The sequence below is a fragment of the Balaenoptera acutorostrata genome, chromosome 12 (genome assembly GCF_949987535.1).
Source record: "Balaenoptera acutorostrata chromosome 12, mBalAcu1.1, whole genome shotgun sequence".
In the NCBI taxonomy this organism is placed as follows: domain Eukaryota; kingdom Metazoa; phylum Chordata; class Mammalia; order Artiodactyla; family Balaenopteridae; genus Balaenoptera; species Balaenoptera acutorostrata.
The window spans coordinates 6,466,120-6,492,401 of record NC_080075.1 but is presented as its reverse complement, the minus strand read 5'-3'; the positions used below and the strand labels follow the sequence as shown (position 1 = coordinate 6,492,401).

The window sequence follows — 26,282 nt, the reverse complement described above, 5'->3', positions numbered from 1 at the left end:
AGTCAAGTCATTTCAGTCTCCCCCCAACACCACCCACCGCCCCCCCCCCCACTGTGGACACGGTCACAAATGTCATCAGCTAGCATACATCACACATAGAGCAGGTGCCAGGGACTGCCATGAACTCATCCCTCTCATCACCCCTGTTTAAGCCTCACGACCTTAAAGGTGCGCATGGTTTTATGCCCGAGGCTCAGAGAGGTTATACAGCTAGCACTAGGTCACACAGCCGGAACTCGCAACCAGGGAAGTCCTCCCCAGACCAGTCTCTCTTACCCACAGTGCTTAGACTGGCAGCCTGTGCTTCTCCAAGGACCAACTCGTGTTCCCAGCAGGGAGAGCAGAGCAGCAACACAGGCTCTGGCACCACTGGTTGAAAAAGAAATGCATGGCAGGAGTCCCTGCAGGAGTGGGACAGGCCCTGCAGAGTCCACCCTGGCACAGCCCTGGGCTGGTCACTTCACCAGAGGAGGGAAAGTGTCCTCAGGAAACGTCCTCACGCAGAGCCCAGGCCATCACAGAGATCCTGAACCCGGGGAGAGCCCCTGAGGAGCCGTGGCCTACACCCCCAGGTCCTCAGGAGTCCAGGGTCTGAGGGCAGCCCACACACAGCACCTACCACCGACGGGTCCGCTGGGCCAGGAGGACCCAGGCTGAACTTCCACCACCGACCCAGGAACTTGATTCTCTTAATCAACCAAGCAAACCTGCCAATCTCAGGTTGTGTCTGCAGGACTGAATTCCATATCCCACAAGAAATAACAGAAAATGTGAATACTGTCCTGACGAGATGTAATGTTTCTGATAGGACTACACATGAAATCGAGGCCCCTGCAGCTTGGGAAGTTCTCAACATTGCCCGTGACCGTCACCGCCAAGGAGATGACTGACAGGGAGGCACCACGTGCACTTTACAAAGCTACGCTCGGCGTCGCTCACGTCCTAAAAGACGGAGACAAGCAACCTAGCAGACAGGTGGTATGTCTGCTTAGGACCATCCAACAGGAAACAGGGCCCACGTTCATCAATACATCCGTATTGGATTTCCCTGGTGGCGCAATGGTTGGGAATCCGCCTGCCAATGCAGGGGACATGGGTTCGAGCCCTGGTCCGGGAAGATCCCACATGCCGTGGAGCAACTAAGGCCATGCGCCACAACTACTGAGCCCGCATGCCACAACTACTGAAGCCCACGCGCCTAGAGCCCGTGCTCCGCAACAAGAGAAGCCACCACAATGAGAGGTCCGTGCACCGCAACGAAGAGTGGCCCCCGTTCGCCGCAACTAGAGAAAGCCCGCGTGCAGCAACGAAGACCCAACACAGCCATAGGCTGGGGCTTGCTCTCTAAGTGGATGACGGTGAGCAAGTCGTTGTTTTAACAGGTTGGCACGATCTAACCCTAAGTGTCGGGGAAAGCCGAGATGCAGGCAGTGGCACAGAACACCTCTCCAGTCCCAAGTTCCTCGTCCAAAACACGAGGGTCTCACCCACGCACAGACAGGCCTGAGCTAGGGCTCAGGAAGGTTCTTCAATGCCGACGCTGACATGAGGCCACTGTGTCGGGGTCCCCAGGCAGCCTGGGGGGGGTGAGGCGGCACGTCAGGGGCACGCACAGGAGGTAGGTGCCAATGCAGGACTCAGGTGAGAGGCTGCAAATCGTGACACAAACCCACAAAATGCGTGGGAGGTACATCTGCCAATGCTGTCATGCCATTAAGTGAAAAGCAAGATGCAAAACTGCATATACACTATGAACTCGAAAATATCAACAAAATTCACAGATAAAGCTGGAAAATCGATACAAAAAGGCTAACTGTGGGGTTAAGAGCTGTTTCTTCTTTTTCCTCTCTTTTTCCAATTTTCTACCACTAGCATTGATTTATAAGATCATGGGAGAAAGCATCATTACAAAAAAAAAAATGTTTCTAGTGTTTTGTTTTCTAACTTAAACAGCTAAATCATGACGGGAAATGGTCTTTTTAATACTACTCTACTGACTGTTTTATGACGTTTTCCTCCCAAGGAGAGCCAGCTCTTGTGATAGCGTATTACATAATCGCTCGTGGAACCAAGATGAACTTCCAGCCCAGTCAAGATTCTAATTGTTCAAGGCTTTAAAATCAGTATTTAAATAAAACAGTGCCCCGAAATTTCGAAGATGGGTCCACCTGTGCTTTCAGCCAGTGTGTTGTCACACCAGCCTGTCACAAGCCCTTCCCAGCGGGTCCGAACACTGGTCAGTGTGTAACGTGTTTCGCTACAGCCAGGAAGGTATACATACTTATACGGTGGCATTTGTCAGACAAGCCATCAGGCCGAGCAGGTCATGCAGCAATGCGACCTGGGTAGTTGTGGCTACAAATAAAAGGGTAGGGGGACTTCCCTGGGGGTCCAGCGGTTAGGATCCCACGCTTCCATTGCAGGGGACATGGGTTCGATCCCTGGTTGGGGAACTAAGATCCCACATGCCACACGGTGCAGCTAAAAAAGGAAAAAAAGGTTGAGGGGCACGGGAGAACGTCAAGGCAGCACCTGTGTCCACCAGAACACATGCGGTCAAGGCCTTAAGAAGCCATAAAACAAGAGCAGGAGAGTCAAGGACTGACAGAAGGTACAAAGGGCACGCGAGCCAGCAGTGTGCGACCCTAAAACAGGGATCCGGCTGTGCCCGAGGCTGATGTGGTCAGCGACATTCCAGCCGTGTCCAGAGTCTGCATGACCCCAGAGCTGCTGGGGAGCTGGTGCTCTGGACAGGGGTGTCTCAAGCATGCAAAGCCTGGTGAGTTATGTCCCTCAGTCTCAACCTGTCCTGTAACAATCTGTGAAAGCTCTGTGGTGTTGAGAGGCTTTTCATGCTGTGATTCTAACTGCTATTCCTAAGAGAGATCACATTGCCCTTCCCGTGTCGTATTATTATACTGTCCCCGCTGCCGCTCTACCTTATAAAGGAGGGGAGGGTTCACTGGCTTAACAGAGAGCTGGTTGTTTAGGTCCGGCCAGGTGCTCATGGAGTTAGCCCTGAAGTGTTAAGCCCTCCACAAGCGAGAGAAAACCTTCCCCTCCACAGCCAGGGCCCCCTCTCCTTCTAGAACCTGATGAACGCACCTTCCGAAGCTGCCAGAAGCAGCAGGAGACAAGCAGGGGAGGATTCACTGCAAAGCAATCTCTAAGAAGAGCAGTACGATTCAAACCTTTTTCCTTTCTTTAAACACATTTTAAAAAGTATTTTCATCGCTACCTAAATACAGCTTTTAAGTGCTGTGTGTCTAAGATAAGTTCATTTGCTGTTTCAAGGCTCTATGAGAAATCCTTTCAAATTTCCTAAAAACAATTTCTAGAGAGTCCTATAAGGGTTGTTTGCAGGCTAACCGAGGTAAAAAACTACCATATTTCTATTCCCCAAATCCAAAACTACATTAAAAAACAACTCTTCAAATTTAAGGAAAAACTTCATGTTAATTCGATATATTTTAGGTTGGCGCAAGTGAGTGAATAGATTTGGCCGGGGTTTTAAGTAAGCGGTGGATCGGAGGTGAGCTAGGGTTATTCCCCAAGAGAACTCACCAAAGGCAGGACTGAATTTGAGGCCCAGCCTCAATATAACTTTTTTCCCCCAACCTTCTTGAGGACATGGTCCCTTTTTTGGTACACAGCCTATATCTACCACCTGCCAGGAGTACTTGCAGATTATTACTGAGGAAGCTTGGTGGCAGGAAGGGTCGGGGGGTGGGGGGGCGGATCCAGAGTGTCACGAAGGGCTGAGTGGGCACGAGTCCTCTTCCAAGCCCTTGGAGACATGGTACAGCTTCCCCACAGCAGCAGAACAGGACAAATACTCCCCCAAACAGGCTTGTGAGCAGACTCAGAGCCCTTGCCTCGACTGCCTTAGAACTAAGCTCCTCAATCTGCAAACCATCTCATGGACAAACAATACAAGATCACCAAGGAACAGGTTCATGACATTTGTGTGCGAATCCATTTCCTCTGAGCAAATGATATTTTTATGCCTAGTTAAAAGACAAGCGCTCTCCCATGACAGATGCATTCATCATCCAAACAATCCAGAAGCCTTCCGGCCACTCCTCTGGCCGGCATCTCTCCCCGCCAACAAGTGCAGTTGGCAACCCAGCGCCTCCGGAGTACCCCCCCTCCGCCCCGCCCCCCGCCCGGGGCACCCGGGGCCAGAGTTCAGATTCTGAAAACACAGCCCCGCATTCCTGAACCTGCTATTCACAGCCGCTCCCTGCCAGGAGTAGTCAAGACCGCCGTTCAAGAGACACTGTAGAAAACACTCCATTTCCCGTGTCCTTTGCATCCAGACCTGAACACTACCGTTTTGACAGATTTACTAAACACTTGCAAAGTCAGGAACTTGAGGAAATATACACACAGACATTCAAAAAAGAAAAGAAACAAAGCTTCCTTCCAGAAGTTTTATTTCCATACATCCTGGTAGATTCTAATCTATTCCAGTTTCATTTATTTTAAAAATTCTTATTTCTGTTCCAAAGAAAGTCCTGGGTCAGCCCATGCCTTTACTTCCAGAGATCAACCTCCCAAACCACAAGCCCTCAAGATTAGAAATAAGTCTAGATAAACAACAAGGTCCTACTGTATAGCACAGGGAACTATATTCACTATCTTGTAATAAACTATAATGGAAAAGAATCTGAAAAAGAATATAACTAAATCATTTTACTGTAACCTGAAATACTGTAAATCAACTATACTTCAATTTTAAAAATGAGGAAAAAAAGATTAGAAATAAGTCATGTTAGGCAATGTTTCCTGTCTTTACACCTAATAATAGTGTGAAATGGCTTACAGAGATAAGCTATAGAAGCTTTCACGATAGAGAGCCCAGAGGTTTAAGGGTATCTGAACCCACTGTTTAAAAACTGTCCCCTTTCCCTAATGCCAGCATCAGGCAGGAGAACCAGTATTAAATTCAGAGACATCCCCAAACTATGAATTCATAGCTCTTCCTTCACCCATCAGACATTTTAATTACGGGCCTTAATTACATTACTTAAATAACTACGTTAATTACAGGTAACAGACTGGAACTCCATCCTCTTCCCCTTAAGACCCTATCAGGTCATATTGCCTTGAAGGTAAGAATTCTCTACCACAAGCATCTCCGCTGGGCACATACGGACTTTCCATTAATACTTCTTGAGTGTTGCTGACTGATCAGCTTCATAAAAAGAAAAGACAAGGTGCCAGGGCTCTGCTACCAATAGCTGGGCAAATCAGATGGCCACACCCACTTCAGTTTGCAACATGAGGATGTCAAGCGGCCCAGAAAAATCTTTATGTACACATTCAATGAGGTAAAGTCAATGAAAAGTGCAATACAGTACACAAAAATACTGCAGTATTATTACTGAGCTATTAAGCAATCTTTTTTTTTTTTTTTAATAGGAAGATGGGAAGAAAAAGGCATTACCAGCTGGCTGTTCTTTCTTGGAGAAAATGAAGACTGATAACCGTAAGTAATACAGACAGAACAGCGCAACTGTAGACAACGGCCAAGTCTTGAAGTGGGCAGAGCGAGAGAGCTCCCCTGTCCAATTCCTTGAAGACAGCTTCACTCTCCTTCTGAGCAAGTGAAAATTATATCCACAACCCCTTCTACCTTCTCCCCATTCCTTTTCTTTCTCTCCTCTCCCTGCTGGGAAGGACTCCCCCATTCCCTTGCTACATGTGGCCAGCCCCAGGGACACAGGGGCCCAGGGGTTAACTCTTCACAGGTATTTGGAATTCTGGGCTAGAGCCAGAAACTTGGCACCCAAGCTGCTAACAGGAAATTCTGGATCACCCCCCCCCCCCCGCCCCGCCCCGAAGCAGCAGAGCTTGAAATGCCAGAAATTCTCAGCTCACTTCACACCGCCCACCCACCCCCCAGGGGATATGTCCACCAACTACAGAGAACGGACTTGATTTTGTAGAAAAGAAAAAACTCTGCAGTCAGGAGAAGACTAGGCAGGGTGTGGGGGGCAAGGGGTGAAATGGGTGAAGGGGGTCAAAGGTTCAAACTTCCTGTTATAGAATAAATAAGTCCTGGGGATGTGACTACGGTTAATAAGTCCTGGTGACTAAAGTTAATAAGACTGTATTGCATGTTTGAAAGCTGCAAAGAGAGTAGGTCTTAAAAGTTCTCATCACAAGAAAAAAAAAAACTGTTAACTCTGTGAGGTGATGGATGTTCACCAGACTCACTGTGGTGACCATTTCACAATATATACAAATATCAAATCATTATGCTGTACACCTGGAACTAATATCATGTCATATGTCAATTATATCTCAAAAAAAAAAAAAAAAAGAAGAGGATCAGGCATAAACAGAAGCCTTTGGAATCGCTGATCCACAAGGAACCACAGAGAGGCGAGAGTCCAGCTTCCTCATTTGACAGGTGAAGAATCTGAGCCTGGAGGAAGCTGGGTGGGCGACTGGGGGTCACAGAGCACAGGGAGTTAGTTGCCTGTGTGAGACTGGAACCCAGCTCCTGGTCCTGCTCCAGGCTCTACCCACTGCTGCTGTCTTACCCTGCAAAAGTCAAGGACCACTTTGGAGAACAGTATGGAGGGTCCTTAAAAAACTAAAAAGAGACCTACCGTATGATCCAGCAATCCCACTCCTGGGCATACATATGGAGAAAACCATAATTCAAAAACATACATGCACCCCAATGTTCATGGCAGCACTATTTACAATAGCCAAGACATGGAAGCAACCTAAATGTCCACTGACAGATGAATGGATAAAGAAGAGGTGGTACATGTATACAATGGAATACTACTCAGCCATAAAAAAGAACAAAATAATTCCACTTGCAGCAACATGGATGGACCTAGAGATTATCATACTAAGTAAGTCAGACAGAGAAAGACAAGTATCATATGACATCACTTATATGTGGAATCTAAAGAAAAAGATACAAATGAACTTATTTACAAAACAGAAACAGACACACAGACATAGAAAACAAACTTATGGGGACTTCCCTGGTGGTCCAGGGGTTGGAATCCACCTTCCAATGCAGGGGACGAGGGTTCGATCCCTGGTCGGGGAACTAAGATCGCACATGCCACAAGGCAACTAAGCTCACACGCCGCAACTAGTGAGCCTGTGCGCTTTGGAGCCCAGGTGCCACAACTACAGAGCCCACAGCCCCAACTAAAGAGAAGCCTGCGCACCGCAACGAAAGATCCTGCATGCCACAGCTAAGATCCAATGCAGCCAAAAGTAAATAAATATTTTAAAAAGAAAACAAACTTACAGTTACCAAAGGGGAAAAGTGGAGGCGGGGTGGGGGGAGATAAATTAAGAAGTTGGGATTAACATGTACACACTACTATATATAAAATAGGTGAACAACAAGGACACACTGTATAGCACAGGGAACTATACTCAATATTTTGTAATAACCTAGAAGGGAAGAGAATCTGAAAAATATTAAAAATATATAAATATAAAAATATATACAAACTGAATCACTTTGCTGTACACCCCAAACTCACATAACGCTGTAAATCAACTATACTCCAAAAAAAAAAAAGGTTGAGGACCACCACACCCCCCGCCACATACAGCTTCCAATTATTCCATGATAACAAGCAGGGGAGGACAGACTAATACTGACTAAGCCCAGTGGCTGTCAAGCACTGTCCTAGTACTTCAGATGCATTTTTCCCCAATTACTATTATAATTACAACAATTTGTGTTAGGTAGGTAGTATTAGCCCATTTTACAGAAGAGTAAACTAAGGCCCAAGGTCATACAAGGAATAAGAACAAGGCTTCTTCCCTTTCCTACCTCCTCATAGTCCTATTCTTTTTGCCAACCATGATGAAGGAAATGAGATATAGATGTAATCGAGGACATATTAGAACAATCCACCAAAACCAAATTAACTTTAACTATTCCACTCTATGGCTTAATTATAAAACACAAAACTACATGAAATCCAAAACAAACAACCAAACAATAAACGTGAAGATGCCCCAAAGTCAAATTCTAATTCTTCATCTTCTTCTTCAATGGACTGCCATGCTCCTCTAAACTAGCTTCAGTTCTCTTCAGGTCTCCCCTCAACCTTAACGGGAAGAGAAGCGAGGGTCTCTAGAACCAGGCTGAGGGTGCTCAGGAAGCTGGGGACCCCAGCAAACTGAGTACGGTCCCAGCCATACAGTCAAGTCCACAGAGGCCCAGAGAGACGGAGAATCAGATGCAAAAATCGTGTCTCCTCAAAAAATTAAATATGGAATTACCATATGACCCAGCCATTCCACTTCTGGGTATACACCCAGAAGAACTAAAAGCAGGGACTTGAACAAATATTTGCACACCTATGTTCCCAGCAGCATTATTCACGACAGGCAAAAGGCAGAAGCAGCTCAGTGTCCTTCGATGGATGAACAGGTAAGCGAGACCCGGTCTATACATACAATGGAATATTATTCAGCCTTCAAAGGGAAGGAAATTGACACAGGCTGCAATGTGGATGAACCTTGAGGACATTATGCTCAGTGAAATAAGCCAGTCACGAAAAGACAAATACTGCATGATTTCACTTATACAAGGGAGCTAGAAGAGTCAGATTCATAGAGACAGAAAGCAGAATGCTGGAGCCAGGGGCTGGGGGAGGGAGGAATGGGAGTCAGTGTTAATGGGGACAGAGTTTCAGTCTGGGAAGAAGAAGAAGAAAATTCCAGAGCCACACAGTGATGATGGTTGCACAACAATGTGAAGGTCCTTAATGCCACTTAACTGTACACTTAAAAATCACTGACATGGAAAGCTTTATGTTATGCATATTCTACCACAATTTTTTTTTAATTCTGTTACTTAAACCATTTTTAAAGGAACAAAGCAAAGCAAGGGTCTTGACAGACACCAGCCCAGCCCAAGAGGAGGGGAGCAGGTCTGGAGGAGCTGAGCTGGGGGAAGGTGGGAACTGAGTCTCAGGGGCCCCCTTATCTTTCTAGAAAGGGCTAAACTCAGTCAAGTGACAACAGAGCCAGAGCATCTCTGCCTCGGATCAGACGGCTCCTGATCTGTAGTAAAGGAATACGGGCCGGTGGTCTCCGAAATCCCATCCCAACATCGCCCCCCTGTGACCCTCCGGGTCCGGCCAGCAGTTGTCCCAGCAGAGAGATGAGGTCATGCTCGTGACGGGAAGACTTGAATCCACAGCTGCGGAGGTTATTCTTATTTTTTTATTATTTTTTTTTTTTTAGCATTTTTTTTTTCTATTTATTTTTGGCTGTGTTGGGTCTTCGTTGCTGCGCGCGGGCTTTGTCTAGTTGTGGCGAGTGGGGGCTACTCTTCGTTGCAGTGCACGGGCTTCTCATTGCGGTGGCTTCTCTTGTTAAGGAGCACGGGCTCTAGGCGTGCAGGCTTCGGTAGTTGTGGCACGCGGGCTCGGTAGTTGTGGCTCACGGGCTCTAGAGCGCCGGCTCAGTCGTTGTGGCACACGGGCTTAGTTGCTCCGCGGCATGTGGGATCTTCCCGGACCAGGGCTCGAACCCGTGTCCCCAGCATTGGCAGGCGGATTCTTAACCACTGCGCCACCAGGTAAGCCCAGAGGTTATTTTTAAATAGGAAAATGAGTCCACTTCATCCCAGTCACCTACGGAAGGTTGTGGAGCTGATTCACAAAAGGGAGAGGGACCGGGGCACCCAGAAGCACCAGGGAAGCCAACGGTGTCAACACTTCACAGAGCGCAGGAGGGCTGGGCCCCCAGACACACCCACACCCGAGGCCCAGGGCGGAACCCCGGGCCAGCTGTGCTCACGGTAGGTGCTCCACATGCGGGTCCCCAGTGACGAGAAGGAGGCAAAAAGGCTTCAAGGGGGCAGGAGCTACTTCAAGTCTTTTGGCCCCAACACGGAGCTTATAAATAATGTGCCCAAAGCAGGCAAGAACCTCTAAGATTTGGTTCAAAGGCCCTAACTGCCTGGACTAAATATTTCAGTTTTTAAGGGCAAAGACCACAAAAGCCAACCTCTTACGGTGTGGTAGAAACATCACAAAATGTTTTTATGAAGTAAGTGTAAAATGATGCCCAGGCTGACATATTCAAAGGGATTTGCGTGCACACTTGAGAATTCCAGTCCTAGGTTAATTACTAGAATAAGTAAGTAATTACAAGGGCAGAGTTGTTCTAGATTGATTGCTAGAGTAGTCACGAGGGCAGAGTTGTTCTAGGTTAATTGCCAGACTAAGTAATCACTAGAGTAGAGCTGCTCTAGATTAATTACTAGAGTACATTCCACGAGGGCAGGACTTTGTCATGTTCACTGCCTGGAAGAGAGCTAGGCACCCAGCAGCACCGTAAATACCTATTCAATGAACTTGTTTTCCAAGAGATTCATGCCCTTAAAATTCAACTGTTTACTGACCACAACCAAGGCCTGACCTAACACTGAAACACGCACACACGATATTAAAAAGTCGTATGTCAAAGTCACTTCAAGCTTAGGGTGGTGCGGAATCCCCAACACCTGTCCTGCTGCACCTGGCCACCGGGACCCCCAAGAAACCTCAACTCTTTAGAAACCAGTGTACGAAAATGGTTGTTTCAATGAGAAAAGCAGAGAGTGGTTAGTTCGCACCACAACAAAGTTATTTTTCCTGCAGAAATTTCCTAAATAAAGGTTTTTTTAAAGCTCTACTTTGTATTTTGTTATCGCAGGCTCAAAATACCTCAATCAAAGTGGACAAGGGCTTCCGGGCTGACACTTAAACGTATTTGTTTATTTAACTTTTTATTTGGAAATAACTGCAAGCTTAAGGAAAAGCTTCAGGAATTAAAATAGGACCAAGAACACCCAAATACCCTTTGCCTAGAAACAGATCCACCAACTGTTAACAGCTCACACCATCTGCTCTAACACTGCTCTCTCTCACCCTCTCTTTTTCTCATGAGATATGATATGATATGACCAATATGATGTGATATGGTGCGCTATGATATATGACATGACATGATGTGATGTGCTATGGTATGATATGATGTGATGGGATATTGAATACGGATATTCTTTTAACACAATAGCCTAGTTACCAATGTCACTCAATTTAACACATGCTATGCTTTTATCTATTCTTTGTATTCCAGTTGTGTTATGTTACCCAATAACAAACACCCATTAGAGCATTTTCCCCTCCAGCCCAGGACCCTCTCTAGGGCTGGGTATCACATTTAGTTATCATGTCTGCTCAGTTTCCTTTAATCCACAGCCTTCCTTTGTCTTTTAGGACTGATGTTTTGAAGACAGAAGCCCCCATCTCCCTTTTTTTGTTTTTGACAGTTTTGATCCAAAAAGTTGTTTTTAGCTTGTAATAAAAATATTCTAACATCTGAAATACTACGATCTGATTCAAATTTATAGATTTTTCTACACATTTTTTTAACATCTTTATTGGAGTATAATTGCTTTACAATGGTGTGTTAGTTTCTGCTTTATAACAAAGTAAATCAGTTATACATATGTTCCCATATCTCTTCCCTCTTGCGTCTCCCACATTTTTAATAATTTACTCTGTTCTTAAAATGGAGATCTCTCTGAGGCTTAATGGGGAAACTGTCTAATTTATACAAGTCTGATTCTAAATAAAACTTTTCAGGAATGCGTATCACAATATTATACATGTAGCATATTAGAGCACATCTTCCCAAAGCTTCTGCGATTAGGATCTCTTTTTGTGTGAGCACATCAGCCATTCAAGTCTCTCTCTGAGGTTCTCCCTCCCTCTCCTTCTCCCTCCCCCTCCTGTCTTCCCAGCTTCCCACCTTCCCATCTTCCCATCTTCCCTCCCTCCCTCCCCCACACACAGACTTTCTAATGATCTTTCTGCTATAAACGGATGCTCACCTATGGAGACCCTGGTCTTGAGTCTTAGTAAGATTTCAGGCACCATCAATATAATCAAATCTCTGGCTTTGCCTACAGTGTGGGTTTCTGTAGATTTTAATTCAAAAAAAGTAAATACGCTTACCATTATATGACTCTAACTTAACTTTTGGCTATTAATATACAGTGCTCAAATCCAGCCTGCCGGGTCATACAGAAAGTTAAAAATCAAACAAGGAAAGCAGCTCTTACAGTGGGACACACATCCCATCAAAGAGAACCTTCCAGTTCCACAAGAGGCTTTCCAACCTCTCTTCTCCTCAAATCTCAATGTTTTATTTGGATAAATGAAGACAAGCAAGAGGCTGAAAGACAAAACAACATCCGCTTAACGCAGACCTTTTCACAGCAAGCCACCTGAGCATCAGACTTCAGAGCTGTAGCTCTCGGACACGCCACCATCATCAACCTCACCTAACAGCAATTCCCAGGTTAATACACCAAGCTGTAGCGCCATCTCTATTAGCCTCACCTGGCCACGGAGCTGGCTCAGGGACTTGACTTCAACCGGCAAGTGGTGGTACAGCAGACACGCATCTCACTCTAATGTATCAAATTCAACCGCCTGCATGGACCAAAAAACGCAGAAGGGACAATAAATTCACCTGGATAGCCCACAACTCAAGGAGCACGTGCCCTGATGTGAGCCCCTTGGGGGGCTGGAATCTCCCAGTTCCACTGAGGCCTCCACCTCGCAGAAACTCCTTGTACCAGGAGCAGATTACCAAGACAGGTGACCCTGCTGGTTTCAGGGTAAGTTTAACCACAAGCAATTTTTGTCCTTCATGTTGATTTCGGAACCTAATCCCCACATTGAGAGACAGCTCTATTATATGGGGATGAAAAACACAGGCGCACGTATGTACACACACACACACACACACACACACACACACACACACACACACACACTGTTTTGTTACACTGGGTTTACCCAAATCTAGTCTCTCCAGCCAAATCCTTGCTGTGACTGAATCCTTGACAGATGCAAGATCGTGAGCTATATATTCTGAAAGTAATCTTAAGGCCTTGCTTACATTTTACATTTATTTTTAATTATAACGGCAAAACAGCAACATAACAGAAACTCAGAACCCACCTTGGCTCTCTATGCTCCAGTAGTAGATGAAATATCTAATCTCTATCTAAGGTGCGCTAATCTTTTCTGCCTTTTTTTTTTTTTTTAACAAAGTGTTTCTGTCATGTAAATACTGCTTCTCAAGTGAGAAACTCCAGAGGTTCCTTCCACACCTTGCATCACTAGGCCCATCCCATTTTAAGAATGTTACCAAATTTCCTCACGAAAACATTCCTACATCCCATCATTGGGCCACAATTTAGAACGCTGTTAGATGGACTCAATCATTCAGGGCAGCCAAACTTCCTGGGGAGCCTTTGTAATTCACTGAAATAATCTGCATTTTCCATCTAGCAATAAATTCTATTTTTTGAATCCTGATAACATGATTTACAACAAAAGACTATTTAGCTTTATGAATCTGAGAAATAAAGTCTGGTCAAAACACTTAGTGAAGCCAGATCAGATTCCCACCAGCACTTACCCCAGACAAGAGGGTACAAGGGGCGTGGCACCAAATGCCAAACAAGTAACATTACCCAATTTTTTAAGTTGCCACGGTCTCCTCAAAGGGTTTCTTTTGCCAGGTGAAGCAATCACTGTTCAGGGCTGAGCCAACATCCTTGGGTTCCATCTAAATTAGTTAAACGCTCTTGGTGGCCAGTTACAGATCCTTTGAGGCATTTTGTTGTTGTTGTTCAGTCCTGAGTACTTAACCTCATTTCCAAAACAAAATTCCTTGGGAAATGCTCCTGAGGTCTCACTCCCCTGGATGACTTACCTACGTCCTTGACCTCTTCAAATCCTACCCATTGCCCATCTCAAGGCCCAGCTGCCCTTCCGCAAGCCCACAATACCTACAGATCCATCATTCAGCACTCTGTTGACAAATAATAAATTTGTAACAGTGACAACAACAAAAACCAACCAAACTCCACCTTAACAAAGCTGTACCCACACGTGGTCCCTACCGCCTCACCACCCGCCAGCAGCCTCCAGCCCACTCCTACACCACGCCAACCAGCACCCAAACTGCTCTCGCTGAGGTTGCCAACGTCTTACAAGCCTGTTCCACACGACGTTGCATAGTTGATCCCTCTTCCCTCCCTCCTTCTTAAATACACTCTTCTCTTGCCTTCTGGAAAAATCCACTCTGCTGATTTCCTCCCCTCCCCAGCCACTCCTCAACCCCCTCTGGGGTTTCCTCCTCTGTCCAGGCCTTACCGGACAGCTCACAGCCCGTCAAAGCTAACTTATCCAAAGCAGGCTCTCAGAGGCCGCAGGGCTTTTGCACATGCTGTTTCTTCCACTCAGAAGGCTCTTTCTCTCACTCTGCAGCAGGCCAGCACCATCCTATACACCCTGCAGGTCTCAGCTGAGATCACAGGTCCTCAGAGAAATGCTCCCTGACACCTCAAGCTAAATTAGCTTCCGTGTTATTCCCTCTCACACCCCCTACATTTACCACCATTGATAATTCTGTATTTCATGGTTTAATACTGCCACCCCCACCAACCACGAGCACCTTGCCCCCTCCAGACCGTACGCTTCATGAGAACAAAGAGCCTGGCATTGTTGGATGCAATATTCTTTGGGCTTTTTCTTCTTCTTTACATACAAATAATTAAGTGGATTTTGCCAACATGTCTATAAAATATAACAGTTTGAAATATAAACTCTTCCACAAAGCAAAAACTAATGTTGTTGCTATATTATCACTGTTTTGCAGGTTAAGGAACTGAGACCCCAGAAGGAATGGGATGCAGTTATGTACCCTACCTATAGGAAAGGGACAAAAATTATAAATGTATTGTACGTGTATAACTCTAACCTGATTTCTTCTCTGGAGGAAAACAATCATCCAGAATAGATATATTTTAATTTCAAATAAAAGTACCTGGCTAGATTAGATGCATTTCTGAAAACAGGTGTTAAGCCTCTGTGAAATTGACATACCCCACATATTCCAGACACTTTGAAGGCTAAATATAGTTTACTGAGAGGACAAATATGTGAAGCAGGGCAGTTCAGGAATCACGGCCGTGAGGCACTAATACGACTCTGCTTCAATGCCTCTCCTGACCCCGTTACCCACGGGAGCCCCATTACCCAGAAAAAATGCCAAGCTCTCCCAAAGTTTACATTCTGTATTTTATCCAGTTTACATGTGCATGGAAAGAAGCATCTAACTGGACAAGGTCCATGAGAAACCCAGCAGCCCCTCCCTGCTCCCACTTCCCAGCTCCCCGAGGGCAACCACTCCCAGTTCTTTACTGGTTCTTTTCCCATTCACCTCCACTTCTCCGGGAACATGCTGGTACAACTACTTCCTCAATTTTCCATGCGGGCATCAGCTGGCAACTTCCAGAAGTGGAGGATGTATCCCCCATTCACTCAGCAACCCCACCTGCCACTCCCTCCTCAATTAGGCGACAGCCTGGGTTAGACACCAGAGTCGATATTTACATTCTTGTAACGACGTAAACGTTAGTGCAAGCTGAGCTTTGTAGTAAAAGGTGAAACCTTTCCTAACCTACACAGCTTTTTATGTTCCCTGGAGTTGACAACTGTCCTGGAATTCTTGGCTGATTCAGCTTTCTATGTGTCAAGAATTCACCCACAAGCTCTCCCCTGGTGATAGGATGTTCCTCCAACACGTGCAAGTGCAAGCATGTCCCTGCTCTATCAGTTTCTCTTCTCCTAGGAGTTGTCCTGGAGCATCCGCCCTGCTCCTATCTGGACTGAGGACCAGACTCTCATCTAAGGCTCTCCCCTCACCATCATCCCGGAGATTCCCTTCTAAAGATTTCTTCTTAAACAAGTAACAAAAAGTACAAACTATTAGAGGACAAGAATGGTACATCTGGCTGCGTGAAAATTAAGAATTTGGTCCTTCAAAAGACCCACAACAAAAATAAATACAAAGCCCAGGCATGGAGTGAGAGATTTTTCAATACATATAATTGAAAAAGAATACAGAACACATAGACACATGTGCGTGCACACATACACAGACACACACACACAGCTCCTAAGATAAGAAAAAGACACAGACCTTTCTCAAAAGGCAAAACAAATACTTAATAAACACATAAAAAGATTCTTACCCCTATGAGGGAAACACCATCTCGGTGGTTCTCAGATACTATTTTAATACCTACTAGATTGGCCAAAAGTAACATCTCTGACAATGTTCACAGCAGCACTATTTGTAACAGCAAAACAACAGCAACTAGAAACCCAAATATCAACTGACAGGAGAATGAATGAATGAATCGGTCGATAATGGTATAGTCATTCAATGGGTCACTACCCATCAATGAAAATAAATAAACATGGTTACATGCATCAGTGTTAGAGAAACATAATGATACACATAAAACTGCAACTATAATGGGGGGGCAGAAAAACAAGCTTCGGAAAAAATACATAAAGTATGATTCCCCTTGTAAAAAGTTTAAGAAAAAAACATACAAAACTAAACCATGTGTTGATTAGGGATACATAGAAATGTGTCAAAACTATAAATAAAAGCAAGGGAGTATTAACACATAATTCAGGATGTTAATGCCCACAAGGGAAGGAATGGAATATAATCAGGAAAACACACAAGAAATCTCTCAAGCACTGGAAACATTCTAAATATTTTTTAGTAACAGCCAGTGGGTATTATATTATTTATACTCTACATTTGCATTATATGCGCCTATGCACATGAAAGATTTCATAATTTAAAACTTCAGGTAAACTATCATCCCATTATATCTGAATATCCATTCTCTACTAGTAACTATTTATTCAGAATAAAACCAATCACAAAGTACAGTACCTTTTCCTAAGGAGACCTTACTGGGGGCTGTTTATTTTGTTGTTGATTTCTCTTTCTCTTTTTTTATAGCTACTTTATTTATTTATTTCTTTATTTTTGGCTGTGTTGGGTCTTCGGTTCGTGCGAGGGCTTTCTCTAGTTACGGCAAGCGGGGGCCACTCTTCATCGCGGTGCAGGGACCGCTCTTCATCGCGGTGCGCGGGCCTCTCACTATCGCGGCCCCTCCCGTTGCGGGGCACAGGCTCCAGACGCGCAGGCTCAGTAGTTGTGGCTCACGGGCCCAGCTGCTCCGTGGCATGTGGGATCTTCCCAGACCAGGGCTCGAACCCGTGTCCCCTGCATTAGCAGGCAGATTCTCAGCCACTGCGCCACCAGGGAAGCCCTCTTTCTCTTTTTTTAAAGTTAAAAAAAAGGAAGCAGAAAAATAATAAAATCTAATGGTTACAACACACCCACCAAATGTTCAAGAATATTAATGACTCAGATTCGTAGAGCTGTGTTAGTTGGCTGGTGATGTGCTGGGAAAATCATTCTGGGTCTGTACAGGATCATTTCCGTAAAGGTTACCAACGGGGAGTTCTAACAGGTGCGCTGGCGCAGCTGACAAACCACCACTGATCCTTACAAGCACGTAGGGCGGCTGTGAGAAATAACAATAACAACCCTCTGTATTATTTACTCCTGTTTTCTTCATAACTTCCATTTTCAGGATCATGCGAAACATTTCTCAACCTCAGAGGCTCACAGCTATCAATTCTACGTGGGCATCCGTGTATTCACTAAATACCTATCAACAGTGCTCCAGCGACAGCAAGGATTCCAGGGCAGGCGGCACAGTGGTGAGGGACGCAGACCTGGGACCTCCCTTCTGGAGCTCAAGGTCTGGTTTGCTCGAAACAGATAAAGCCACAAAGAGCCACATCACGACAAACAGTGGTCAGTGTTCTAAAGGAAAAGCAGAGGGCGGGACAAGAGGATGGGGGCAGGGGGGTCCATGTCCAAGCAGTGGAGCTTAGGCTGAGACTGGAAGGGCAGGTGGGAGCGCCCCAGGCAGAGGGGACAGCCCGTGAAGGCCCGGGAGAGGAAAGTGACCGACACTGGAGGGTCTTTGCTCGAGTGCAGAAGGCAGGGGAGAAAGAGCCTTAGAGGTGGTGCAGGGGTAGCTCATGCGAGACCCCAGGAGCCGTGAAAATACGTCCAGGGCTGCTTTTTAATGCAATTGATTAAAGCTTTACAAAATAAGGAGGGGAAAAAAAATCTGTGCTGGAAATATGATCAGATTTACTACTTTCATTTTAAATAAATCCCTCCTTGATCCAATGCTGCCAGAATATGGCTCAAGTAAATGAATTCTTTAAACGTTCCAAGCCTCCCAATCGTTTTCAGCTCTTCCTAAAGAGCCCCAGTTAGGCTGAAACAGCCTTCCCTACCCACACATTTGTACCTCATATTATTTCCTGGAGTGACACAGCCCAGGCCTTGTTTCGTTATCTAATTACAAATGCATGGCCCTTATTATGTTCTCATTAAATGCATCTGTTGGGAACCCCAAAGCTTTTGTTAATGGCTTATCAGCCCTTAGAGATAACACCAGTTATTTTACTTATATAAACCTTCTGATTTATGCCCCTGGAATCAAAGTACTTCCGTTGTTTGTGATTTCTCCCTTGTTGTGCTTCTGGAAAACAAGACCAAAGTATGTAAGACTCTAGAGCCAATATGTGGGGAGTGTGCACAATGCAACAGCCGCCCTGTTGAGCCAAAGGGGTTTTTGTTGGTGGCAGGGATGAAATCCACCACCAACTTCAGCTACCTGAGCAGGACTCCAGCTGACGTCAGGCGGACTAGCCAAGAAAGGCCACGCTAGTGCTGGGCTTCACCATTCCAGCCATGGAGCAGAGTCATTCTGAGCAAGCTCTGGGAACCCCACGGGAATCCCTAGATGAGACTCCCCCAGTCTCCTGTTCCAAAGGCAGGAGACGACTCACCCTGGGCACAGCTGGCCACTCACACTCAGTTCCCTTTATCTACTAGGATTTAATGTGGTCAAAGACCCCCTGTATCCAAATCCTGCTGGCACAAATTGCTATTTAAATATTTAATCTTCTAATTACACTTAGTAAATCCTGCGCTAATAGATAAATGTTGCTTACATCCTTCACTACAATGCAAACTATTTTACGACACTTCGTGTTCTAAGAAGCGCTCTTGTTCTTCGGTTTTTTAAATGTTACTCTGCTTTGCTTTTCTTCAAACCTACCAGGTGACGGGCACAACTAAGCCCTTCATGTATATTGTTTATTTTCATTCTAACCCTTATTATAATCGGAAGCCTTGTGCATTGCTGATGGGAAAGATGGGCTAGCCATGGTGGAAAACAGCTTCTAACCCTCTAAAGTTAGTTTTTGTCCGTGCCTTAAGGCAGAGTTATAAGGAAGGCTCAAAGAAGCCAAATAAACTGGCCCAAATTTGTACCCAACCAACTTATCTTGACTCCAAAGCCCATATTTTCCACTCCCACTCCTAACTTCCTCCCTTGACCCAGTTAGGAAATCGGTTAGCCCATAACTGCTACAAATGCGGTGACAGGAACAGGGGCCAAAGGGAAACACTCTGAAAAGTAGAAAACATCAATATGTGATTCAAATTATTACTCTTAAACTGCCAGCCTCTTTGGGGAAAGAACTGCAAGATTATACAGGAATGTGCATAATAAAACACTGAAAAATAAAATCCTTCAGAGGGGCACGTCTGGGTGGTGATATTCGGTCTTTATTTTTTTATTTTTATTTTGTTAATTTATTTTTGGCTGCATTGGGTCTTCGTTGCTGCACGCGGGCTTTCTCTAGTTGTGGCGAGCGGGGGCTTCTCACTGCAATGGCTTCTCTTGTTGCGGAGCACGGGCTCTAGGCGCACGGGCTTAGTTGCTCCGCGGCACGGGGGATCTTCCTGGACCAGGGCTCGAACCCGTGTCCCCTGCATTGGCAGGCGGATTCTTAACCACTGCACCACCAGGGAAGCCCATCGGTCTTTAAAGTTTCATTCATGCTGCTCATTTTAAGTGCATCAGAGACCCCGGGGTGCGGGGGGGTGGGGGTGGGCAGTGATGTTGGGTGTCCTTCTGCCCACCACCTCCCAAAGGCTAACTGCTCCCACTCTGTTCTCCCAGAGCTGCACTTTTATAAGAAATATTCCCACAGGCTGGAGACCGTATCCAAGGGAACACTGTATAACTTCACTTCCTCCCTTCCAGGGCAGCAAAAATCACTCTGTCAGGGGAGTTGTGGAAACATCTTACAATACTGTGTTCAGCCACACCATGTTCAAACTGGAAGCGAAGGTCACTGCCTTCCAGCACCGCCTGCCCCCTCCCCAGCCCAAGATCTCCTTCTCGAAGCGGGTCCCTGGGGCTGGTAATTGAAGCCACCTGAGAGGCTGGTGCCCGGCTCCTTTGCCCTCAAAGGAGAAGCTACAAAAATAGACAGGAGCTTTCAATTCCCACTCAACCCTCTCCAGCTTTCCGGTGGGTCAGCCTGCAGGTACACAGGAAGCCGAGGAGAGAGAGGGCACGTTTCCTGGCCCATGTGATCAGCTCAGTCTGAACGCTGGGCCTCCACACCCACCCAACTTTTGAGAAAAAAAAAGTGGGCTCCACCTTTCATGCATGGACTCAATCATCTATTCATCCTACAAATGTTACCTGAGCATATACGCAGTGCTAGGCACCATCACAGGTAAAATACCTGCCCTCATAGACCAGACAATTTAGTAAGGGAAACAATGAACAAAATAAGTATTTTCTATATTAGAAAGGGCTATGGAGAAAATAAACCTGGACATGTGTATAGGGTGTGTGTGTGTGTGTGTGTGTGTGTGTGTGTGTGTGTGTGTGTGTGTGTGTGTGTGTAAGCAGGAGGACAAATTACAATCCTCAATGAAACAAAACCTTCTATTTCTGAGGGCGGGCAAGTTTTCAACATGTCAGATTACTTTAAACGCCAATGGAGACCTCACATTTTTAAGCCCCTACCACCTAATCTCAAACTCAGCATCGCAATACAAAAAGAGACACTTCCTTTTATTGCTCCTTTACATTTTATCTCCAGCCCTCTTAATCATCCTCTACTTGCTTCTCTCCAAAGAAAAGCCTAAAACCAGTCAGAATGCACACCCTTTGATTTCATAAACTCAGTTGAAGCTTTAAATCTTTGAAATAAATTGCTAAATATCTGCCAAATTAGAACTCTACGTTTTCTGAAAACCGCCACCAACATGGAGCTGGCCTCTGTGTCACATCAGTTTTGATTTTACAACACTCGTAAGGGCCCCAGTAAGACCAGCCATCGGAGGATGTGGTAACAGGGTTGCCTAACTGGAACAGCCATTGGCTCCCCGGCTAAATGTCCAAAGGTGGAGTGTTCAGCTGCCGTAGGGGATGCCACCCTTTCACAATCAGCAGGAGGTTCTGAGTCTCCAAGAAATAAAGCAAAGTGCCAGGGGTCTCTTTGTGGGGAATTTTCCTCCCTTTTTTGGCCAATCTTACTGCCTTCAAGAATAAGAAAATTGGGCTTCCCTGGTGGCACAGTGGTTAAGAATCCGCCTGCCAATGCAGGGGACACAGGTTCAAGCCCTGGTCCGGGAAGATCCCACATGCCGTGGAGCAACTAAGCCCGTGCGTCACAACTACTGAGCCTGCGCTCTAGAGCCCGCGAGCCACAACTACTGAGCTCACATGCCTAGAGCCCGTGCTCCGCAACAAGAGAAGCCACCGCAAGGAGAAGCCCGCGCACCGCAACGAAGAGTAGCCCCCGCTCGCCACAACTAGAGAAAGCCTGCGCGCAGCAACGAAGACCCAACACAGCCAAAAAATAAATTAAAAAAAAAAAATAAGAAAACTGTGCATATTCACAGCAAGCCCAAACCAAAGTAAAGCCCAAAGGCACAGGTGCTACAGTCCTGCTTGATTCTGGAATGCAGCAGGAGGGAGGGCATCATTTTGAGTTCATCTCAGACAGACTGGACCTCAAAGCAAGCTCTCCAGAAGGGAAGCCGTCCTGAACCTCCATCAGGCACGGGATCTGAGGCTTTGCCCTCCAGGTCTGGACCCACCTCCCCTGCTGGATGGTGAATAACCTGAAGTCCTTCCCAAAGTAGCCACAGGACGAGCATCCCACAGTCAGTGTGCACTGAACTAAGTCAACGAACGTTTGCTGGACCGACGTTCCTTGTTTCCTGTTTCACAAATCTTCAAGCCCTGTCCTCACCCTCTACTAAAGGAGACCATTTATAGGCCAAGTGCTGTGTTTAATGCACCAAAGATTAAGATACACAGCCTTCAAAGGACTGGGGAGACGAACCCCTCCTCTGGCCTCTTCGCCTCTGATGAGCCCCACAGGGCGCCACCAACCTCCATTTCCCAAGAGCCCAGGCACTAAGTGCCACTGTGCTGCCCAGGGGCCCAGAAGGCCCACCCAACCTCCTACACTAACTCCCCCACTCAGAGTTTCAAACAGCCCGCAGATCAGGCCCACCTGCCACCTGTTCCCACTGATCACCATGACCATAGGTCACCCCACTGCCCCTTCCATCCAGAAATCCCACCAACTCCGGCTGACTCCTTGAAGCTCAGTGAAGTCTACCCTCCCTACCGAATCCAACTGCCTGCTTTCCGGCCTCCCCGATCTAAAGTATGGGAAGGGTAATGCCCTGGCACTTGGTTCTGCCCTTTCAGGACGTATGAATCGCATTTCCCCGTAGACTTTACTCCAGGAGGGCCTCCCCCAGAATAAACAGGCAGCAGTCACCAACAATGAGCCCAGGGACCCAAGCTCGTCCCCTTGACCACCCTCTCCCCGGCCTTGGTCTCCTCCTCCTCGGTATAAGGAGGGACAAAATGGGAAGATCTAAAGTCCCTCTTATTTCAGATTCCAAAATCTGAAATTCCATATAGCTTCCCTAGATACAACTGTAAAAGGTTCATATTGTTCCTCTGTTGACCTTTTAAACAGGTGTCCCAGCTTATGCAAGTTATCCAAAGGCCTGATTTTCAAAGAGTTTTGGACCATAACTTTCAGAGGAAAAAAAGATGCTTTTTTTTTTTTTTTTAGTAAATTTTACAAGCCTGAGTTTTCTTCCTCCTTTCATTCCTAGGAGGAAAGTGAAGGGATGGGGGCGGGGAACTGACCTGCTCAGTTCTGCTATTAAGATCACGAGCTCGGAATTCGTACCACCTGCGTTTCTCCTCCGGGCGTGGAGACCGTCCCAGGCCCGCCCGGCCCGACCCGTTCACCCGCCCGACAGTCCCGGATTGCCAGAGCCTCCCGAGCTGCGCCCCGCCATGGGCCGGCCGTGTGTCCCCAGCCGCGACACCACCTGGAGCCTCGGGCGCGTCCAGATGGCCGGGGCGCACCCGCTGTCACCTGGCCCCGCACGGCGGCCCCGCTCCTCCCCGGGCGGCCCTCGCTCCAGCCGGCGTCTCTCCTTCGCTTCCCGAGCCAAGCCTGGCCTCCGGGCGGTCACCGGGCCAGGCGGCGAAGGCACCTGCCCCGCCCGGGAAAATGCACGAGCCCGCAAGTCCCTTCTGCCACCACCTCGACGGGAGCTTGCAGGAGAGGCAGGAGAAAGGAAAACAAGCCCGAGGCAGGGCCGGCCTGGCGTCTCCCACAAAACCGCCACCTGCGCCGCAGCCCCGGACTGGGGCCGCGGGCCCGGCGGGGAGCGAGGTCCGGGCCCGGCCGATGCGCCCGCCCGCCCCGGCGCGCCCCTTACCCGTGAGCCGGCCGCCCCCCTCGCCGTGCCCGCGGCGCCGCTGCAGGATGAAGTAGCAGCTGCTCTTCTGAGTCACCCAGAGCTTCAAGGCGTTCTTCAGCAACACCTCCTCGGGCTTGAGCCACATCGCGGAGGTCCGGCCGCGCCCGCGGGCCCCGGCTCACATCGCCCCGGCCGCCGGGCCGAGCCAGCTCGGGAGGAGGAGGAGGCGGCGGCGGCGGCGGTGGGGAGCGCAGCCAGCCGGCGCCCTGCGCTCGGGAGTCCGAAGAGCGCGGCGGGCGCAGCTCGCCCCTCGCGGCCCGCGCAGCCCGCGCGCAGGCCCCGCCCCGGGCCCGCCCACGGGTCGCCGCGCCCCGCCCACCGGCCGCGCCCCGCCCACCCCGCCGGCTCCCGCGGCGCCGCCAGGGTTTCCGAGTCCCGGCGGCTCCAGCGCAGTTCCGGAGTGGAGGGAGGAAGTCCAATCCCGGCTGCCGGGCTCCCCGCCTCTCCCCCTGCGCTCGCGGGGGGGCGCCGCGGCCCCTCTCCTCTCCAGCGCCCCTGCGGGGAGGCAGCCCGGAGAGCAGCAGGAGGAGGAGGAGGCGATGGTGAAAAAGACATCTTGTTGTCCCAGCTGCAGGTTGCCGACCTAGGGCATTTATATTTGGGGGGACAGAATGCACCCCAGGAAATCCAGGTGTGTTTGGAATAACACGGCACTTAAGATAACAAGAAACGTTTTTACAAATAACCAAAAAACAGCGTTAAAAGCTAAAAATTATTTTCCGATTTTTTTAAACGCTGAGCGTACGTTTTCCGTGATCTCACGAGGGATCCCTCGGAGCTGCTGAAGAAGCTGCGATGTTGTAGGACCCTGCGGCAAGGTTCACACCAAACTCAACACTGGACGTCCCTCGTGGGCACAGAAGATGCCGATATTAGGGCTCCCCTGCAGGTCCCCTACCCAGGAACGAAACCAGGCACGTTGGTTCTCAGAGAATGGAAAAGCTGGGAAGTATGGAGTAGGTGATAGTAAAGAAAAGCTAGAGCGAATATGCAGGTAGGGCTTTAAAAGTGAGTATTTCCTCAAAGCGTGGTAGAAATAGACACGTGGACGCTGGCCTTGAACAGCTGAGGGGGGCTCCGAGGCGTCTCCTCAAGGAAGCAGTTAAATCCAACATCCTAGAAAGAGAAGGAAAGAAACTCCATCATGACCCTCGGGTTTTGACAAAGGGACGCCTGACAACATGTGACTTAATTAGGACAAAACTGAAGTAAAGCTCCCACAAGATTCCTGGGAACTGAGTAGAACTGCTTCACTGGAGGCCAAGGAATCTGTTTGTAGAGGATCAGAAACCCAGATCTGACCCAGCAGGTGAGAAGCCAGGTAAGAGCCCTGTGCCCAGGACAAACGGGACTGCCCACCCAGGGGGCAGGGGCAGCTGTGGTCCAGAACTGCAGGTCATAGACAGATATCCCCTGAGCACAACTGAGGGAGGGAGTCAGCTGTTCTCAGGGGGACTTGGGTGCTGCAGAGCACTCAGGGTGAGCAGGGACGGCTAGAAAATATTCCTTCCAGAAATAGTCGCCGGCACCCACCCCTCGGTCAGATGTGCTACCAGGCCCTGGAGCTGCGGACATGAGTGGAACAGGGTTCCCTGCCCTGAAGGACTCTCAGGTAGGAAAGCAGGCACAAAGTGTTGTGGGCGTCATGCTGGGGACAGTGGGGTGCACAGAATGAACGGTCAGTTCCTCTGGGAGGGGACTGAGAAAGCCCCACAGAACAGCTGTGGTTTGACTGGGGCTTGGAAAATGAATGTGTTTGGCACAAGGTCAAGTCGGGAGGGCAGGTCTGGTGAGCGGATCAGGACATATGTCTTTGTGGTTTAGGGCATACCTCTAGGGACAGACTGCCCTAGATCAAATCCCATTCCTCTTACTAGTTCACTGTGCAACCTTGACCTTGGGTAAGATAGGAAACTCAGGGAGTCTCAGTCTACTCAGCTCTAAAACTGGGATAATCATAGCACCTCCTTTATAGGTACTATCCAGTGTATAATGTATTCAAGTGCTTAGAACAAACATAAACACTCAATAAATGTCAGCTATTATTACTAAATGTACAGAAGTTCTTGGAAGTGAAACAATCCACATATACACTCACCCATATTTTACCCATATGTTGAAGCCCTAATCCCTAGTATCTCAGAATGTGACCTTATTTGGAAATAGGGTCATTGAAGGTGTAATTAAGTTACAGTGAGCTCATTAGGGTGGACCCTAATCCAGTATGACTGGTGTCCTTATAAAATGGGAAATTTGGACACAGACAGGCACAAAGGGAGAACGGCATGTGAAGATTACATGTGAAGATTGCAGTTAGGCTATCACAAGCCAAAGAACTACCAGAAGCTAGGAGAGAGGGCTGGAACAGATCCTTCCCTCAGAAGGAACCAACCTCGATCTGGGATTTCCGGAAGCGTGAGACAATGTCTGCTGTTAAGCCACGCAGCTCGTGGTACTGTGTTATGGCAGCCCTAGCAAACTCATACAGGTGGTTCTCTAATCTTGCCCACGCCTGCTCAGTAGCAGGTCTCCTGAGTTGGGTTCTGTTTCCTGCCAGGACCTTGACTGATGCCAGGAGGGTCCCCAGCACACACAGTTCCTCAATATGGAATTCTGGCTGGGCTACTCACCTATCTGTG

General features: G+C 47.6%; 1 protein-coding gene across 5 annotated transcripts in view; it reads right to left on the bottom strand.

Moving 5' to 3' along the window:
* Positions 1-23,916, bottom strand: part of TBC1D8 (TBC1 domain family member 8) — a 133,264-nt gene extending 109,348 nt beyond the window's left edge. For all 5 annotated transcript variants that reach the window (XR_009009847.1, XM_057557777.1, XM_057557778.1 and 2 more), the window contains exon 1: positions 23,602-23,916. Coding sequence is in view for 4 of the 5 variants with exons in the window: in XM_057557777.1 (XP_057413760.1) it covers positions 23,602-23,728 (127 nt within the window). In the remaining variant the exon portion in view is untranslated. The remainder of the gene's footprint in view (positions 1-23,601) is intronic.
* Positions 23,917-26,282: the final 2,366 nt, after the last annotated feature.